Consider the following 20,435-nt stretch of genomic DNA (forward strand, 5'->3'; position numbering starts at 1 on the left):
CGAGAGACAACGGATGATGAGATTAAAAAAATAATGAGACCAAACCTGTCTCATTTCTAACATCATTAATGTTTTAGATCACGTGACTTATATTGATATTCGAGCACTTTTAATTAGCATTTAATGATGCTTGTGGAATGCTAGGAGAGTTTTGGCATATATGTTTGGACTCGTGAGAAAATTGTCTATGCAGTGAGACTTAACTATAGTATGATGAACAAATTTCATGCATGTTCCCCATTTTGTTGCCACAAAATTTCTTATGTATAGGTACATTCGTAACCAAAACAAAAAAAATATGAATAAAATGTAAATAAAAACTTGTAATAAAAAACACACACAGAGTAATATTTCTCTTATAAAAAAAGTTGAGGAAAGTGCGTTCTGGCACTGCTAATGTTGATGTCACTGGTCTGGACTGTCTTTCACTCTGCTGCTGCTAGGGAGAGAAAAATAGTTGGAATGCTTTTTTAATAATGGAGTGGTTTAAATGAAGCTGGGTATGGTTGAACTCCTTCATGTCTCCACGAATAGATAGTGTATGTAGAATACTGAAATGTGGTAAGTAGTGCACCTCATTCATGGACAGTATCAGCTCTGGAAAAAAAGTAGCTGTGACCTGTACTGGAGTAGAAATTGATTAAATTTAAGCAGGTCATTGTCAAATGTCATTGCAGGTCAATTTAAAAGCCTTGATGAGGGTCATGTAACTACAATGATCAGAGATGGGCTATATCAAAAATAAATGTTTTTCATACTTTTGCACGTACATCGGAAATACAAATTCTGATATTATTTTCCAACCTAGATATGTATTTGTAAAAATTATTTTGTAATTTAAAGGTACTCTTGTAAAAATGAAATAAATTTGTGGTTAAGGCCATTGTCGGCTACAATGCTGTTGCTGCCCCTGAGTGTAGGCAAAGACGAATTCATAAATTAGGGGCCCATAAATTCACTGTGGCCACCCTAGCTCAGTAAGCCTTGCTAAAAATTGGGTCGGTTGATGGTTACTTGTGATAGGTAAGAATTTTTGCATATCACATTTTAACCCTAATACGGGCAAGGTGAGTCTCTTGGACTCATCTCATCACATTTTTGAGAATTTTATTATGTATTGAAATGTCAGCATGTTGTAAATTTTTTACTTCTTCTAATTGTATATTTCCTATAAATTAGAGTAAACTTCTTTCGGAATTAAAGTAACTTAGAAATATATTTTTCCCCTGAATTCCTACAAATCCGGGCAAGGTGAGTCTGTTTGCACGAAATGTAAAAAGTAATATGCATTTTACAAATATTTGGTTTGAATTGTCAAAATAATGTAAAATTATCACTACGTACATGTAACGATAAATATTTGGTGTTTTATGTAGTGAAAACAGAAAGAATTAGTCAAAAGGGTACACTGTACTCGCTGTTTGACTATGTATGAAATTAATAAGTATTGAAAAACTTTTATTGAACAAAAAATAATCAATTTTATGTTAAATGATTCTATAATGCACAATATGTACAAATTGATGTGAAAAGTAATATTTTTCACTGCTTAAGAGTTTAAATTAAAAGTATAAGTTAAAAGAGTCCATTGGACTCACCTTGCCCAATTACGTCAGAAAAATATGTTGCCCGTATTAGGGTTAAAGGAGAAAAATTTCAATAGATTTTAATGTGGAGGCTTAAAATTTTGAACTTCACTGTCCTAAGGTAGATACTTATTGGTATTTTAGGAAAGGAATTTTTAAACAAAATTCTATTTTGTGTATAAACAAGGATTTTATTTGGTAATTTGTATTTTGAGTATGAACAAAATTGAAGAGTGATAAGTATTTTGTGTTGGAAACACAGTTAAAAGATATTTTGCCCACATCTTCATGTGGTCATTCTTAAATAAGTAGGATGACTCCTAAAAAAAAGTGGATTTTATGATGTAAACAGCTCTCAGGTTCCCATCCTGGATCCTTCATCTCCATCCTTGCCGACGTTTCAATGAATGACTTATTTATCGTCATCGGCTGTTGATGCCGGTTCTCGAGTGGCCAGGTATATTATATAGCATGTCTCTCAGGTGAGGTCAGTTCCTATTGGTGGATGCATTTTTACTTTTTCGTGCCATATTTAGGATAGGGTTCTAGGTCTTACTCAAGTGGAATCCTTATCTTGATTGCCTCCTTTGCAAGTCGGTCCGAATCCTTTGGAATGGCCCAAAAGTTCTGTTTCCTTCTATTAAATGGCATGGTTGAGGTTGATGGAATCCTGAGTAACAGCTAGGCTGACATAGTCGGAGGTGCTGCTGATGCTCCGTAACACATTCAATGCAGACCCGATTTTCATGAAAATCATTAGAAACGGCCGATAAAATGAGAAAGAAAAATAGAGGTTTTCGCACCATAACTTCTGTTCAAATACTGCTATTTACAAACGGTGCACACGGGTCGAAAGAGGGAAGCTTGCTGAAGGCCATGCACATAATCAGAAGACTCGAAGTGGATATGTATTAGTCACGTGAGGAGGTGGAGAAAGGGCTCCCGGCCCAACCAGCAGAGCACGTTAATTGGCGTGCTCCGTATCTTGGCTTGGATGGGACCACGTCAATTGATGTGCTCGGCGCTGAATGTGTTAATCCTTGTTTCGATTGTGGATTTTACACTTGCAAAATTTACGTATTTAATCTTAAGGTTGATATTTACAATATCAGCAAACCATGCTCCCTCCCCAGAGTGCAGTAAAAACAAGGACCAAAAAAAAATACCCTCTGCTGATGATAAGGGTCTGAAGATGGGATGTCATGTTCCTTCAAAGCAAGTCAAGTTCTCGCCTGCCAAACAAGAGGACGTGGGTTAGAGTTCCACCTGGTTAGGTTCCCCCTATCCAGCACATGATTTTTCGTGCATGTGTAAATATTATCTTGTTGGAAATCTCAATAAAAAAGGCCATTGTGAGGTGTTTTTGGTGGCATGGGAATAAATAAAAAAGTCTCTAAGATTATCTGTAATCAATGGTAATTTTACAGCCTGCCTAAGTTTACTCTGAATCAATCACAGCCATTATATCCATTGGGATTGTGTTAAAATCCTGTACTGCGAGACAAAGGTGAGGGAGAGATCATTGCAAAGGAATTCATCGAGAACCAGCTTGAAGAAAACAACTTCTAGGGATGTGGGATATACATATATATAATAGGTGAGTATACACAATATATGCCCTCAGCAACACTTGGAAGCCAAGGATCCAAATGGCTTGCCATGGGCACTAACTGGCAATTCAGAGAAGACTTTACGATACGGAGTGAATAAAATATATGATCGCATGGACCTGACATCAGCCCTTAAAATGGAAACCTATGATCGGTTTCTGAAATGTTGGTAGCCATGTCAGCAATTGCCTGGTGGGAAACCTTCCCAGATGTTGTACTGCGGGAAATTAACTGATATTAGCTAAAAATTTAAGCTTTACATCAAATTGACTTTAACAGTAAATAATATTCTTACATAAAAATATGATAACTTACTTTTTTAATGGTCAGGAGTTAAGAAAAATGAATAGAGTACGTGTCTCTCCCCTCAACAAATATGTGTTGTAGAAATAATGCATTACAGCTGATTCAATTTTTGGATCTCATATTTCCCATGAGATTCATATTGGCTACCAAATATTTTCCCTTTTCAGTCTTTTGAATATTCTCCCACAACAGAGATTTTATATTTATGCATTTCAAGTCATGATATTATTTATACAATAAGTATGTAAGTACAGTTCTCTTCATTGAAACACTGAAGTTTTTTTTGCTTTGAAGGATCTTCATTTTATCTTAGCCTATTTCTGAGTTGACTTCAAAAGGCGGTATAATTGTAAGTACACGCACCATGTAGTGCAGAGGCATGTTATTACTCACCTCTAAGAAGTGTAGGAGAGACGATGCATAGTTACAAATTTCATTGAAATCCATCACTTTCTGTGCGCTGCAACTGACCATTGTACGTATGTTTTTGCTAATTTTAATTTCTCGATATCTTTTTTATCATTTCCCGCACTATGTGATTAAAATCCGTCTCTAAATTAAGTTAACAAAATTACAGAATTAGCAATTTATAAGGATGACAGTGGCCACCAAACCTTGAATTCTCTGTCAAAAGAATATATTTAGCATATAAGCAGCAATACTCAAAACCGTTCAGAAAAAAGATAAATAACACGGATGGGCAAAAATATTCGATTATTGGTGTTGTAAGCCAATGTAATGGAATGTTTGTCTCGTTGATTAATTCAGAAACCCCGCTGTGAGAACGATTTTCACGTATCAGCTGTTTTCTAACGGTAGTGTCATCTGTCAACAAGTTGGGCAAATAATCTGGTTGCGCTGAGGAGCATGGAGGATGAGAGAGAAGAACCAAGGCTCATAGAAGAAAACTATTACGCTTTCCTGAATGTGCCGAGAAATGTAACAGTCTTTCATTTTACTTAAAATATTTCGAGGCGAATCAGCCATTGATTACTTTGAATTTTCCATGGTGCCCCTATTTCCAATCGAAGTTTCCACCATAATAGTTTTTCGGCAATTGTCTTTGTCCAATTTTGCTGTCGTTTTCTTGTTAGGTGGATAACTAATTTGTTGAATTTTATTTAGGCAACAAATGAAGAAATTACCGTTGCATATAGACGGCTCAGCCGGGTGTATCATCCGGATAAGCACCTTGACCCTTCTCAGAAGAAAGAGGCGGAAATATTGTTTAACAAGACCAAGAGGGCATATGAAGGTACGTTTGAAACCAAATTGCTTTATTTTGGTTGAATAGCCATGATTAGAGGTAGATGATCAGTTGTAATATTTGTTATTCCATTCTAGTTTTGAGTGACCCTCATCAAAGAGCTATATATGATAGCGTTGGAGTTAAAGGATTACAGACTGAAGGATGGGAAATTGTACAAAGAACCAAAACTCCTCAGGAGATAAGGGAAGAATTCGAGCGGCTTGCCAGGTATTAAGGAAATGCAATGGTAGCTTAACTGCAATGCCATGAAGTTGTGTTGCATCAGTGCAACTCTGCTGTAATGTACCTTTTTATTAAGTCCTATCCTTTTCTTTCTTAACCTTCGCCTGCCCGTTTAGTTTTGTAAATTGGCAAACTGTTAGTTACTTCTCGTGAAATGAATGATTCTAATGTGTGATGCAATCGCAGGGAACAAGAAGAAAGGCGTTTGCAGATGCGGACGAATCCGAAAGGGACCTTATCGGTGAATATTAATGCCACTGAAATTTTTAGCAGCTATGAAGATGAGTATGACTATGATGAGCTAGGGTAAGTTACAGTTATCATCTTAGTAAATTTTACTGTTATAAAGTAGCTGAAAGCATTTTTCTGTTGTAAATGCCAATAAATATCCGATGCAGGCGATAATTTTACTATTTTGTTTATTATCCACATTTATCGTTGTACGTTTGACATTTGAAGTGTAGGCCATAATTAGGATCATGTCCTACTTAATACGGCGTGGTAAAAAAACACTGATCCTTAGTTTGGTTGTGCCTCATGGTTTAAGTTAGTGGCGTTGTTTTGTTAGTTAAGTTTGTCTGTTAACTATGTATTAAAACTGTGACTTTTATGTTGGTATTCTTTTATGTTTCAATAGTGGTGATCCTGTTGGAGATACAGGTTTCTCTTTACCAACTGTTGAAGTGAGTGGAATGACATTATCCCAGTCTATTGAAGCTCCTCTCACAGTTCGAGATACCCTTTGTCTTTCTGGACAGCTGTCTACGCACAATGGGGTTGGTGGTGGGTCAGTGACAGCCTCTGTGCGTCGACTTCTTCCGAACAGGGGTTGGGTCGAGGGTGAAGTGAGTGCTGGAAATGGTCCATTAATTGGAGTGCGAACATCCCGTGTTCTTACCAAGCACACATTTCTTAATGTTAATGGCAGTCTTCAAATGGGAAGAAGAGGCATTCGACCTGCATTTATGACTTGTAAGTTTGTTTTGTTCTCTAAAATTTTGCTTTTGTTTTTTTTTTTTGAGATCTTGTCATTTTACTGTACGCTGTCCTGCAAATAATATTTGCAAACTCACTATCTTAGGATAATACAATTATTTAAAACAAGAAAAGGTCCTAAAGTTTACCATGATCAGGATGTGTTTTATTCAGTGATCACCAAGTAAAATTGCTATTGAAATTAGCTGTGTCTTAAGGGTCATTAGCCCAATTCATGTGGAGTTCTTGTCCCTGAGAGTATTGGACAGCCCATAGGATTGGAATAATCTTTGGCATTGCAGCTAATGTACCAGTGATAATGGCGATAAAATGTTTGTAATATTTACCTGCTAAGTAAGGATTGGAATTGTAGGTGCATTGGAATCTCAGTTGAATCTCCTACTGTTGAGCCATGAAAGGAGGCTTGCACAATGTAAATACATGGATTTTCATGCAAAGTCACTCTCAGTTGTATGATCTTTACTTGTAAGACTTTGTTGACCTAGTTGTACCATGCAAAAAGCATAACCATGGTCATGGTCATATAAATACCATATCGATACTCTTTTATATGTTAATGTATGTTAATTGTACGATGCTACTAATTCTGCTGACAGACATGCAATACGTCCCCGGGAGTTGGCCAATGTTAAAATGTCTCATTTCAAGCTAGTAGTCTTTAGTTGAGGAATATTCTAAATGGCTTAGCTGCTTCCATAGGTTTTATTTTAAATTTATTTGAATCCAATAATTTTATTTTATTATGCTCAACATTCACGGATTTAGGGTAGACGGTACATACAAGATACATTTTTTGCGTTTATGCCAAAATATTGCAAAAACTGTTCCTTTTATTTCATTAGTGTGTTTAAGAGAGAATGTTTATTAAGACTACTAAATAGGTTGTGTGGTTGAATGCTGGAAATTAAAAAAAATAGATTTTAGTTTTTATTATGTGGATTTATTTCCTCTGTATAATGAGATCATATCATTTATCATTTGAGTTAGTCTCGAATTAATGGTAAATAATCTCCGATAGCAAGACTTATCCTGTGTGCGGTACTCTGATATAAATGATATTATTTCTTTGAACCTGGTGCATTGAAAACCGAGGTTCTGCTGTGTATTAAGTCTGTTTTCAAGGTAAGCTCCTTTGCATTGTCCGGGATAAAGGTAGTTCATGGGTGGTTACAGGAATTGTAGACCACTGCAGGAAATTTTACGATTCTACTAGATAGAAAAGTAGATCATTATACTAGGAACTTTGACTCTGATGGGGGATGGAAAGATAAGGAGGGGAATTAGTTACAAGCAGAAATAAATAATGCTCGGTAAACATAGACGGAACTTTGGTGACGGATAGCACTCTGAGAGGGGAGTTGATCGTGGTGGACTAAACGGTATAATGGCTTCAATTAATTCAAAAATTATACTTGAAAGATCTTTCCTTTTTAAAGTTTTTTGTGGAGATAGTGTGTCTTCAGCCCCAAAAAACTCAATTTTGGATTCTTATTTTAAAGAAAAATTTTCATTTATTTAAAAGTAACATTTTAGCATGTGAAAACATAAACTTCATTTTGGTCCTTTTAAAAAGTATCTTTTCCAATTTGTGATAAACTAGGGCTGGCCTGATGTACAGCCTTGCCTCTCCCCTGCACCAAGCACTGTTAAAATGAACTAACAGGGTGGTCAACCAACCGGGAAAATTGGGAATTTTTAGTGAATTTTTAAAGTACATATCTGGAATTATTCATGAATTTTCGCTCCAACATGGAATTTCAAAATATTTTATTTCGAATTAATTTCATGTCAAAATTTGCCCATTCAACTCCTATTTTGTGGCCTTAAATATCTTTGACATAATTTTGAGTGCAGTAGCTGGGTTGAATTTATACAGCCGCATCGAAACGTTGAATGTCAGACAAGACAACAGAATCGAAATGCCTAGCACTCTTGACTCGAGTAAGATTCAAAAACACGAAGAATATAATGGCAGGTGACATTAACATCTATTTATGAGGTCGAAGCAGCTTCTTGGCTTGCATTGAATAAATTTAAATTTTACATGCAATATGCTCTAACTAACCTATTCCTTGTCCTTGTAAATACCTAAATATAATATTATTTAGAAGTATTGAAGTAATTTTGGGTTTTTTAAAATTCTTATCAATCACAGTAATCACGTAAGATCAACTGAATTGAAGAAAAACTGGAATTATGCATGAATTTTCCTGCTTGGATTGGCTGGATACCCGAAGTCCTCTCCTTATTACTTTGGTTTAAGTTTTGTGAATTTGTGGCAACTCTTATTTAACATTGGAAATAATTAATGGTACTCAAAATCTATCTTCCATGGGATACTTCCCTGACAAAGTTTTATTAAGTTTGTGATGGGTCACTTGAAAGTTATCTTTTTTTAATAATCTTATTGCTTTGCATGGGAGCAGCGCTTGGGACTCAACTGGACCAACAGACAATGGGGTACATGACATGGAGAATTGGACAGCAAAGCTCACTGGCTACTACAGTTGTTAGGCAAACCAAAGAGTCACACCTGACTTTCTCAATCCAGTTTGGAATTCCACATTCATATGCATCCTTATCATATTCTCACAAAATCTCAGTGCCTCAAGAAATAAAAGTCAGAGGTGCAGTGCGGTACGTCAGTACACTTTATTGCCTTTTTTACGTGTGAAGTATTTAGGATTACTTGCTGCTTTTGATTTTTAACTGTGCATGGCTCATCAGGCTTATTTCTTCACAGTGCTTTATTAATGCATGTTGTCTATTTCTTAGGATTACCTATCTTGTGAATGATTGTGCTTTCGAAAAAAATAAATATTTTGCTGTTTTTTTTAAATGTTGGTTTGTGGCTTCCGTAATTTTTAATTGAACTGTTATGTACTTCTAATTGATAACTATACTATCAAAGTTGATTAAGTTGGATTTTCTATAGATTAATAATTTCACTGGTGTTCTGGAAGGAATGATGAAATTTCGTACATTTGTTTCATATATTCATAATGTATGTTCAGATTCTCCCTCAAAGATCTCTCAGATGAAGTAAATGAATGTACATGAGTATTTCATTAGTCTGAGAGTTCCTGGATTAAAATTTAAATCTTTTTAAACACTCTTATTTGGTGTGTAACTTCAAATATCTTATAAAAAGCTATAACTGCAGGATGTGTTGAGGAGATCTTCATATGATAGAGGGGTATTTATTTAAACAATTTGAAGTAATTCCGGAATATAGTTATAAAGTGTGTATTTTAATTTCAACTGTGAATTCCATCTTTAGGGCTGGAACTTTTGGTGCTGTCCTTGAATATGGTGTGGAGAAAAAGGTTTCGAAGCATAGTTCTCTATCTGCTGCTGTTTCCTTTGGTGTTCCCAATGGAGTGACATTAAAGATCAAGTAAGTTTTAGAATCAAATTGTCTTTGAGGTCTTACAGTGGCATTATATGCATTGTGGCACCAGCCATGCAAATCCAAAATTTGACTCCTTGAAGGTCTGTAGTAATATGCTCAAAACATGGTGCAGTGGAACAGCATTAGTGTGATTATGGCCTAATATGGTGTGATAATGGTGTATGGCCTGACTCCTGCCAAAACAAGAGATTACTGGGGCATTGATTATCAGGGGCAGAGGGTCATGTTATGAATTGCATGTAAAAAATGTGGTTATACAATACCCTTTTGGAGTAGGCTCTGACGTTGGGAGAGATTCAATCTTTGTAAAACCTTCTTTGCCAGTGCATCTATCTCTGTAGTCACTAGCGATCAGTTAGGAATGATATTAATAGGGATTGCTAAGTATGCATTGCACTGTGATAACTGCAGTCCAATTGTTGTACCAATTTATGGGTAAAATATTGCAGCATTATAAGTTGGGAATATTCGATCTTCTTTTGTTCCCCGAACGATCGAGAGTACATTCTTACCTAAGTGAGTTATTAATGTAAGAGATATAATTTATCTTCCTCTTCACTTCTTACTATTTAAAAAAAACAAACTATAGACAGAGTATTATTTGGTGTGAGAGGGCAAACCATTACAGCAAAAGCACTTCATGAATGCGGAGCACAAAGTGCTAGAGGCTGCTTTGTTCAAGTGGTTTTGCCATCTTTGATCTGTGGGAACTCTGGTGGGTGAGCGGATGGTAAAGGCTAATGTGGAATATTTTAGTGATAAGTAGTATATTAAAAACTTCAAGTGCTCCAAAGGCTGGGTGTGCCGATTTAATGCTTGGAAGGGCACCTTGCATCATAAAATTTCTGGCATAAAGCGTGCAATTGCTGTGGATGACCCCATTCCCATTCTAGTCCCCCATCGCTCAGTCTACAGTAAGATTCCAGTGATTGTCTATTGTTGTCAGCCTTTATGGAGTGTTAAAATCTGTCTTACATCATTTGGTAACAGTGTGACATAAAATTTGCTCGTATAATAATTATTAATTTTCATTTTCAAATTCATTATTATTTTTAGGTTAACTCGTGCCAGCCAAACTTATAGTTTCCCTATACACCTGAGTGAGGATGTAGCTGCCAGTCCTGTATTCTATGCCACTGTGGCTCCAGTTGTAGTGTGGCTGGTCATCAAACGTCTTGTGGTGGATCCATATGTAATGGAACAGCAAGCTCAGGAGAAGGAGAAGCAACGACAAGTTAACAGAGCAAGGTAAATTCTACGTTATTAAGTATTATTCATCCAGTGATACCGATTTTCGGTGGTAAGATGTTACATACAGTTTGTCTTGTGCTATTCTATGATCCTTAATGCGTATGCTGAAATAAATTTCATCATCTAGTCTAAATCCATTTAAGTAATGCCATAACACTCATCCCTTGCTGCTCTACAGATTTACATCTTTATCAGGAAATTAACCTTTAGGTTTAACCTTGTTTAAAAACTTCTTGTTTCATGGAATTTTATGTTTGTATATCGTTGTACATATTTTTTTATGTTCATTAAGAGCCTTAATTTTCTAAGTAAAATTTTTATAAAATGGAGTGTGAGGAAATTTATGTAAACTATCATTAAATATCTTCTACAATTCTATGGTAAATATTTATTGAATTCAAAAGCTTGAGTAAATAATTGTAAAATTGTATATCTTTTAATTTTAGAATCCTCGAAAAACAGCGTGAAGCTCGAGCTGCTGTTGAGTTGATGCGAGCAACATTCTCAAGAATTCGTTCGGAAGAAGAGTCTCGTAAAGGATTGGTTATTGTTCGTGCTCTGTATGGAGTACTCCTCTCCACAGGACCATGGGGAAGGAATAGGACAGCTCGGCGAGGACCTCGGCCAAGTTCAGGTTCTTCAGCTATATCAGAAGAGCAAGAGGCCGGTGAGGCAGAAGAGGAACAGGAAGTTATTGATGTTACTGTTCCATTGCAGTGCCTAGTCCGTGAATCTAAGCTAATACTCTATGAATCAACTAAGGTAGGATATTTGGTATACACGTGTGTTTACTAAGAAAGGTAGTTACGAATTGTCTCGTGCTATTAAGTTTTACTCTAATTTTGGTTTATTTATTTTACAGAGTCAGTTGCCGGGATTTTATGATCCATGTGTTGGTGAAGAGAAGAGTCTATCTGTTCAGTATCTATTTCATGGGCACCTGCATGAATGTGTTGTCCAGGATAATGATCCTTTGCGGATACCGAAGCAGTGTAAGTATTTAGTATTGTAAATTTTTCAGACTCTCAGTTCTGAATGAAATTTCCATTTAGTGGAACCCATTTATAACAAGGTCCCATTTTTATCACTATGGGAGTTTTACCTTACCTATGGTGCTAGGGGTCATTTAACCCCAACTTTTTTATCTAATCAAAAGCCATTTTACTTTTTAGACACTATTTTGTCATGTAATGGTCATTTGAAAGGAAATTAATTCCCCAAGGCCGTACTCTTTGATGGGCAGATGGGAGTGAGAAGTAATAATGCTGACACGGGGAGTGATGGACAAGATAAGACACTAACTGAAAATATAAACTTGAAACTAACACACGCACAAGCACTCACTCACTCAGGTTTGTGAAAAACACGCTACCGACAGTGACCCACTCACACAAAAGAAAGGGCAAATGATAAAATAAATAAAACACGCTCTCACTCACGCACCTCGCGGGTTTGCTCCAAGGAACAAAAGGCCGCGTAGGACACACGCACTCACTCACTCAGGTTTGTGAAGCTCTCGCTTACGACAGTGACCCACTCAAGAGTACGGCCTTGGGGAATTAATTTTCTTTCAACTGTTTAACGGCCGTAGTTCGTTCAATCCCTTATATGTAATGGTCATGTTCATTCTTTATAAGCACAGCTTTGAATTTAGTACATACAGTCAAACCTCTTTATAACTAACCCCAGTCAAGTTTTTGTTGAGGTAAGGGATGGTGATCAACTGCATCCTCTAAGGCCTGTATTACAGTTGTCTTGGGATATTTTATGGTGTATGCTATACATATCTTAATGAAATTTCCACCATTATAAAAAAGCTGGAGTTTTAGATGTATTTTCCAGCTAGCCGTGGTGATGGCCATATGCCGACGAGAGGCCAATGATGAAATAAATGGTACGATAAATGATCCATAACCAAACAAAATCGAATTCATACTCTCCAATGCTTCAGTTAACATGCGATATTATAGTAAACGATTATAATATTCACAGATGTAATATTTTCCATGGTTTTGTCAAAAACAGCAGAGATAATTTATTTTTGTATGAGACCATAGCACAACTGTTCCAAGCAAAAGTGATCTAAAGAGATGCTTTGGTAGTTTTAGATAGGCAACTGATCACTTTACCTTGTTAATTCTCTAAGAAATGTGTTCGGTTGGTGGTCAAGGGATGATATCTGGAGTAGGTGGTGGGCAACACATTGTGAGGGATCTCAAGGCGTTTTGGAATGAGTTAGCAGTTATGGTGGACACCTTTCCAAGTATTTCATCAGTATGGATTTTGGTAATCCATCCCATTTTGAACTTGGGTGTTTTATTTAGAAAACTCTTAACTGTATGGTTAACCAAGTGACCAAATATCATATATTACTCCACGTCCTATGCTGTGATAATTTTTTCATTTCCAGTATTCCATTGTTGTATTTTTGGGCATCATTTTTGTCTTCTCCCATCTTTCTTGGTGGCTTCGATTATATGGGGGACATATTCAGTGTCAACTTCATTTTGTCCCAAAAGGTAGATCATGATCCCTTCTCTCTCATTGAGGCAATACATATATGCTCCACCATAATATATGGTAAATTTTTGCTTTTATCACAAGAATAATTGCCGGTTCCAATATGCGATCACAGTGAATGCAAGTGCACACTGCATTGTGCTGTTTCTTAGATGGAAACGTTCAATATTTTTCTTTTGTTGGACTATGCTTGAGGGCTCAAAAAAAAGAATTAGCTATTTTAGTCTTTCAAAAAGGGATATTTACGTGATGCTGATAATACTTTATGCCCTTTCAACCTATGTGACCGATTGGCATGTATGTGTTACCAAGTGCATGATATGTTTGGTTCCCTTTCCTAGTTCATGATTATTTCAGAATACAAGAATTGCTAATGGCTCTTCTCTGCTGTAATCTTTTATAGGAAGCGTAGCCTGTTTCCAATTTGTATTGAGGAAGTTAAAAAATAAGGGAAATAAAAATTAGATTTCAGAATGACTGTGCATATCTATCTCCCGTTTTTATTACAGCGGTAGAAATTTCATAGAGACATACATCTACTATACTTCAATAAATATAAGAAGACAACTTAACATAGGCCTTGAGCATCGCCATCCTTTTTGTCAGCAGATACTTGACCCGTCACCTAGGCCCAGCCTGCCCACTGGCATTGCCCCCGGTGCCTTGCCCCCTTGCTAAAAATATGATGTGGACGCAGAGCTTTGGAAGTTAATTACATTTCTTGAAGGCCGCAAGGCCAGAGGAAATTTTGCACTTGTTCATTCGATGTGGTATGGTACTATACCACTAAATTTCAACAAAATTAGAGAGGGACACTTCATGAATGTTCCTTGTAAGATTGCATGTGGGAATAGATTTAATCTGAGCATTAAATTTGTTTCTCTGCATTAATTAAGCTAATATTTGGGTTTGGTGATGGAATAGTACATATGTTAATGTGGACCTATTCCTTTTTTCAAATGGTTAGTTCATAAAAATACATTTTAAGCTAGCAAGTGTATGACGTACATTTTTTTAATTTTTTTTCAGCTCATAGGGTGAATATGACTTGATGCTACCTGTAAAAGTGAGAACAGTAAGGAAATGTAGTAAGTGTGAATGTGTGTACCTGAAATTGCGTGATTGAAAGGATGAAATAGAAGGTCTCAACCAGTCCTACCTAGCCAGTAGTGAGTGAAAGTACCAAAGCTGGTATCTGAGGAAACCTTTATCTAGGAGAGAGATTTACATTCTCTGCTCTGAGAATATTTTGTAAGCAGAATTTGCTAGATTATGCTGAAAATAAATAAAAATATTGTACACCTTGGTGGGTAGTCAATGCCCAAGCTTTCCTTTTCCTATGTGTTGGAACTTAGCTTTTTGTTCGGAAGAAGTGGGGAAATCTAGTCTTGCTGCTTGTATTTTAGATAACTTTCGTCTCTATATATATATGTATTTTAATATTCCTTTACACATTGCTATTTTTAATGTTGGTCAGTGAAACCTTTTCAATTTGCACAAGAAGAATTGTGGGCATGGGATTATGCATTGTAACTTATCAAATAAATTACATTCATATTTTAAAAATTATGGATCAAATTATAGTTTCAAATAAGTCTTTCATCATATCAGGTTGTGAAATTATTACCTAAATTATTTAAAATTAAGGAAATCACAATGTTGAATTTCACCCACCATTTGACATGTATATGTGCATATATAAACTAAGCGATACATTGGGGTTCAATGATGTGAGCAATATATTTATAGTAGGTATTCTTTATTTTATTTAAGGGAAGGGAAAAATATACTATGATAAAAATGATGGCACTTTTTATGTGTATTATATATTTCATGTAAGGAAATAGGAAAATAGTAATGGAAGTTAGTGAGCCGAAATTATACTAATAGGTTATCATTAAAAACAGAAGTTCCCCACTGTTCTTGAGTGGTTTAGTAACCAGTGACCCAAATTAGAGACAAATATTTGTCCTAAAAACTTGGAAAGTACTTAGAGAAAATTCCAATGGATCATTTAAGTTGCAACACTGGTCGACTCAGTTATGATTCAGCACAGTATTTTATACCAAACCTACTGAAATTTACTTATCTCAAAAAGGCTGCTGTAGCTCATCACGTTGTTGTATTCTCCATTAGGATTATGAGACACCAATCACACAGTGGTAATAAACCAAAACATTGAAAATTTTAAATATATATTACATTGCACTGAGAGGTGATTGGATGCAGGATCCGAGCTGTCACATATTGCAGTTTGAAGCAAACTGCTCTCATAATGCACGACGCTGGAACATTTTGGGACTACTGCTGCATCAAACAATTGAACATTCTCATATCTCCATAAACGTTAATGTCTTTGTTTCACAAATAGTTGCCAATGGTTTCTGAATTTGGAATGAAACTTATTGGATGATACACGACTTCTGTTAACCTACTATTGTGTAACTTAGAGATGAAGTACGGCAAATATGCCGAGGACAAGAAATATATCTACTAATGAACTACAGCTACCATAGAATTCATTGTGATCAGTGCAGGAGGCACCCCCTGCTGCAAGGGCTGGTTTGGTAGAGTTAAGCCCCTTAGCGATCCTTATGGTAAGGGAAAATGCCCTGGTGGAAGATATCCAGGTAGCAATAAAAAATTTGGGTAAATGCAGCAGTCAGTTTACAAAATGTATAAAAACATTCCCACTCTAAGGGTTAGTTAATGCATTGAAAGCAAGTGCCTCCAGAAAATGTTCTAAGGAGTCACACTTGAATGAAGTTTTGATGCTTCATCAACTGTTTCTGTTTGTGAAAAATGCCAAATTTAGCATTGTGTTATCGAGTCTGGGTACTGGGCATGTGTGAATATGTTTTTCGATCCAAACAATTTTTCTTTTCATATGACTAAAAAATTCAGTGTCCTTTCACGCCATTTTTCCTCCATTTAAAGCATTCATTCTGTGAAGAAGTTTGGCATCCAGTGGTACTTGGAGATGGTAACATGATGATGTATGCGAGGATGAAGAGTGGTTCAAATTTCTCACCTTGAAAAAGTATCACCTTCATTTTTGAGGTTAAAGCATGAACTTTTGCAGGATACTATTTCAACTTGTGTGCATATTTCATATTGAGTCCTGCAGATCAAAACTGGCAAGATCCATTACTTCATAGGTGTAACATACACAACAGAAGTGTGACATACAGAAATGCTGCTATCTTATGAAGTTCCACTTGCAAATGAAACTGATTCTCACTATTAAACAAATATTTTTATTGTTTTTTGTACATGACAGTTTAGATTATACCAATAGTGGAGATAGAAAGTGGAAGGGATACATCTACGTATTTTCTGGCATAAATACATTCCTTCATAGTGCACGTAAATGTACAGGAAAAAATCCTCTTGGAGAGCAAAAACATAATTTGCATCATAAATGTATCCAATGATTATCTATTCTACTTACTTCAATGAAACACTTCAATGTTGAGTGTCTTGAAAGAGAAATTATTGTTGCATTTCACTGAGATAGATTTAAAAAAATACTTATTCCATGAATATTCAAGACAAGATTCTCTTTAATATGGAACATTAATATAATTTAAAACCTGAGGCCAATGAGTATGCTTCACATTAAAGGCAATTCATTGATTTTATACTACATATTTCATACATTTCCTATATTGTACGAAATTGCCACATTTTGCCCAGAACTCAAAACTTTATCGAGGAGGGCAAATTCATCTGAACGCTCCTGCAGCTTCTCTTCAGGAGTCCAGGACATATCATGCTCAAGCCGAAAGGTTCCGAGAAACCGATGTGGGCACTTGCCCTCACCCCATTCCTGTAGACAATGAAGAGAAGTCAGAAATAATTACTGAAAAATACCTTAAGTCTGCTTAATTTATTTGCTGTGGATATATTTATAAATGCCACCCAAAGGCTTATGTAATATGAGACACCATTTTTTACAACAGCAAGATTAATTGCAGTTGGTTTTAATTAATTCAATCTAACAATCCTCTCTCCCATTACACACTCATGTTTAGTGTTCTCAGAGCCACTCGAAGAGAAAATACATTATTACGAAACTAGAATAAATTTTTCCGTAATAACATACAATTCATGAAGGAAGTGTCCATGATTATGCTACATCTTTGTATTTAATGGAAAAGATATTTTCATCTTTTGTGAATTAAAAAAAATTTCCCTTGTAAATGGAAGTAAGACAAGAATGAACTAAGGAAGATAATGCAGTCTGAATGGAAGAAGGTCTTATCATGAATTTGCACTTGGATCTAAGGACACAAGCTTTACTAGCAGAAAGGGAATAACCCAAGTAGAGATAGGAGGGGGCACAGATATGGCTGCCAATTATTTACATTACTTTCCAATTGGCATGCAAACCCGATTGGTAGGAGAGGTATGGAAGTCATAGCATAAGTAAAATGATGAAGGCAGATCTGATGGCCAAACTCTTGCGAGTGATTGAAAGCTCTAGCTTACAAGATGAATCTTCAACTCCCTTCCCACATTATGAAGTTAATTTACTCACCCAGTGACCAAAGTGGGGGGGAATGGGTATCCAGTGGTCGAGTCCTCAATAACTTAAAGCCAGGGATGGCTGGTGAAACGAAATTAAAATGTTTCGTTTCGACTCGGAGGGAAACGAAAATATGAGGCCTAGGTTTGGTTTTGTTCCCGCACAAAATTAAAATCACCAAGGAGTTTAGAGTCAACCCAGAACGAAACAAAATTAATCAAAACTCCGCTGCTGATAGTTAAGTTTCAATCCCAGAATTTGAGTGGAGGGGAATAAGCGGGAATAGTTTTGACCCATTACGTTTGACATAGGTTAAGAGAGGTTAAAACATAGGGCTTAAAAATCGAATGGCCAATTTATGTTCACCATTCTCCTGTAAGTGGTAAAAATATGAGTGCCCCATGCATTTAACCTGAGGTAACCAGAGGTAGGCTGAACCTCTACTTCATTCAACCTTACTTCGTACTCGGTGTGTGGGTTGAAACTAAATTGTTCAAAGGTGAGGCACATGGTCCCTCCGCTGCGGAACATTATCTACATTTTGTTTCGCCCCACAGTTTTAATTAAATTTCACCCCGAAGCAGTTTTGGCTCCGATTTTGTTTCAACCCTGAGTTTAGCTCCACAGGTTTAAATCCGTTTCGTTTCTACATTTCGCTCTCGGGAACGAAACTATTGAAATTCTACTGGTTTTGATTTTTGTTAAGTTTCTATTGCCATCCCTGCTTAAAGCACATTTCTCCAGAGAAATAGTTTCTCCCGCAGAATTCTCCCATCAGAAGTCTGTAACTCAGAAAAGAAACTACACCAGCAGAAAAACTGGCTCTCGGTATCAACTGATAGCAATTTCGGTAGATATCAATCTGGAGTGGACTCAGGCAAGTTATAACCATGGTGCATTGGTATGAACATTTTAATTAATTAAAATGTTCATACCAATGCACTAAATGTGCTAACAACAAACAATATACTAACTCTACCACTATGCTTGCTGAAATAACAGGTGGGGTGAAAAGGAAAAGAAAAAAGGAAAGTGACATTGAAGATTAAAATCAGAAGGTGCAAAGTTGAGCAGATTGAATACTTTTCAAAATTTAATAAGGATGGAAGGAAAAGGCCAAGCTGATGTCAGGATGACGCCCAGCCTTGAAGTTATTTTTGGCAAGTCTAATGGGTGATACTGCATTAGGAGCTTGAATTATAGATGGCATATACAGAATTAAGGTCATTTTCACCAGAGCAAATACAAGGTTTGGGGCTTATAATTGTGCTTCTCTTTCAATCTCCTTTGTTCCCAGTAAAACGTCGCAACATATTTTCTTGCACAGGTTATCAGAACTTTCAATTCAACGGCTATCTGTTTTAAAGAGTTATGCACAAGTTTTACAAAATGAGTCTACATATTCTGGATGCTCGATGAATGGTTATTTATGACATTACAGAGTCCATCATTGTAGCAGGAAACGAAATAAACGAAAATGGCGTACTATCTAGGTACATTAGTAGGATAATACTACAATATTACCTGAGGTGAAAGCATCGAAAAATACGTCTGCCCGGATGGTCTCTCATACAGGTGATAAACTTTTCCTGGTTGTTTTAGGAAGTTACAAGCGGCATGGTGAAGATTGGAGTTTGCTCTCGCATCTTCCAAAACTTTTTGTGCCTGAGATTGCAAAAATCTGACTTGCTCTGCTATGACCTGCAGCTTACCGCAAGCAGTAGCTTTAACAAAACTGTCAGCCTGAAAGAACAACAGTGATTATTTACATCAAGTTAATAATAAACTTATAAAAGGATTTAAGAGAACATTCTTACATTTAGTAAGGCATGCCTTAAAAATAAGCAAAACCACTTACCGTCTGTATCTCTCGAGCAAGTTCCACTAAATCTGTGGGAGCTCGTCTGGCTATTGCCTTTTCGTTTACTAAAGTCACCCCGCATGGCTCCGGATTTCGTTCTACAAGCGATACAGTACCTACGAAGAATAATTCAATACGCTAAGCTTATTAGTAACGAACCCAATCCCTTTCTATAACAATTAATCATTGAAAATACACTTACCAACATCCACCCTAATACGGGAAGGCAAATCCATGGCAGGCAGACGACGTTTCATACAGATATAAGGATATTTTAGCCTTTACAGCGTCGAGCGCGAAATAGGACAAAAGCCGAGTGCGTCACAAGTTTACGTAATTTCGAGGTACAAGGCAAGGGATCAAAGTCTAAGGAAATTTTATTTATTATTATTCAAATAAATCGGATGCGCTTTTATACGCCATTCGCTTTCAGCGTAAACAAAGCAAGAACGAAATATGCAGGCTCCAATTACGCTCCAATTCAAACATTCGAACCAAGAATCTCACAATGGAGCCTTACTTATAGGGTTCTAGATTCGAGCAGTATCATCAATCAATCAATTCTCAATTTTAGACCGGAATAAATAAGAACCCCGGTAAAGTACTAGCTGCCGGAGAGTTTTTATACCACCTCTTCAGCGTGATTTAGCATGTGTAAAATGTCACTCAGGGGACAAATGGTACGACAAGTGTTAAGAGACCAGTGTTTTTTCCAGTGTTAGTGAAGGAGAACGAGAAAGACAGGCTGCTAGTGAGCGCGTTCAATGCACACTAAAAGTGGATAGTTTCACGGTGGAAAGATATCTTTGCTTGCAGAGAAATAGCCTGACAAAATGCTGTAGATAAAGGTGTGCGACTCCAACACGTTAGTTT

The 20,435-nt window shown here is 36.4% G+C and overlaps 2 protein-coding genes across 3 annotated transcripts; one reads left to right on the forward strand and one right to left on the reverse strand.

The window, feature by feature from the left end:
* The first annotated feature begins 4,334 nt into the window (after window positions 1-4,334).
* LOC124163612 (dnaJ homolog subfamily C member 11) lies at window positions 4,335-14,474 on the forward strand. The gene is made up of 11 exons (XM_046540630.1): window positions 4,335-4,441; window positions 4,628-4,757; window positions 4,847-4,979; window positions 5,181-5,300; window positions 5,632-5,966; window positions 8,417-8,627; window positions 9,271-9,387; window positions 10,459-10,650; window positions 11,100-11,415; window positions 11,516-11,645; window positions 14,203-14,474. Exons 1-11 carry the CDS (start codon window positions 4,370-4,372, stop codon window positions 14,223-14,225), a joined length of 1,779 nt encoding a protein of 592 aa, XP_046396586.1. The 5' UTR covers window positions 4,335-4,369; the 3' UTR covers window positions 14,226-14,474.
* A 1,936-nt stretch (window positions 14,475-16,410) lies between these two features.
* LOC124164013 (uncharacterized protein C1orf50 homolog) lies at window positions 16,411-19,997 on the reverse strand. 2 transcript variants are annotated; one of them, XM_046541163.1, is made up of 4 exons: window positions 19,765-19,997; window positions 19,560-19,700; window positions 19,226-19,444; window positions 16,411-17,002 (listed from the first exon to the last, which is right to left on the reverse strand). In XM_046541163.1, exons 1-4 carry the CDS (start codon window positions 19,768-19,770, stop codon window positions 16,826-16,828), a joined length of 543 nt encoding a protein of 180 aa, XP_046397119.1. In that variant the 5' UTR covers window positions 19,771-19,997; the 3' UTR covers window positions 16,411-16,825. The 2 variants fall into 2 exon arrangements, with proteins under 2 accessions (XP_046397119.1, XP_046397118.1); XM_046541162.1 differs by having other exon boundaries at window positions 19,560-19,678; window positions 19,765-19,995.
* Between the last annotated feature and the right edge of the window lie 438 nt (window positions 19,998-20,435).

The sequence above is a fragment of the Ischnura elegans genome, chromosome 8, assembly GCF_921293095.1.
Source record: "Ischnura elegans chromosome 8, ioIscEleg1.1, whole genome shotgun sequence".
NCBI lineage: Eukaryota > Metazoa > Arthropoda > Insecta > Odonata > Coenagrionidae > Ischnura > Ischnura elegans.

Excerpts from the sequence above, each read along its gene's own strand:
- LOC124163612 (XM_046540630.1), top strand. The coding sequence starts at position 4,370 with ATGGAGGATGAGAGAGAAGAACCAAGGCTCATAGAAGAAAACTATTAC. Across the intron at positions 4,442-4,627 it reads TCCTGAATGTGCCGAGAAAT|GCAACAAATGAAGAAATTAC; the intron begins GTAACAGTCTTT and ends AATTTTATTTAG. Across the intron at positions 5,967-8,416 it reads TCGACCTGCATTTATGACTT|CGCTTGGGACTCAACTGGAC; the intron begins GTAAGTTTGTTT and ends GCATGGGAGCAG.
- LOC124164013 (XM_046541162.1), bottom strand. The coding sequence starts at position 19,819 with ATGAAACGTCGTCTGCCTGCCATGGATTTGCCTTCCCGTATTAGGGTG. Across the intron at positions 19,445-19,559 it reads TTGCTCGAGAGATACAGACG|GCTGACAGTTTTGTTAAAGC; the intron begins GTAAGTGGTTTT and ends TTGTTCTTTCAG. Across the intron at positions 17,003-19,225 it reads TTTCGATGCTTTCACCTCAG|GAATGGGGTGAGGGCAAGTG; the intron begins GTAATATTGTAG and ends CATTGTCTACAG.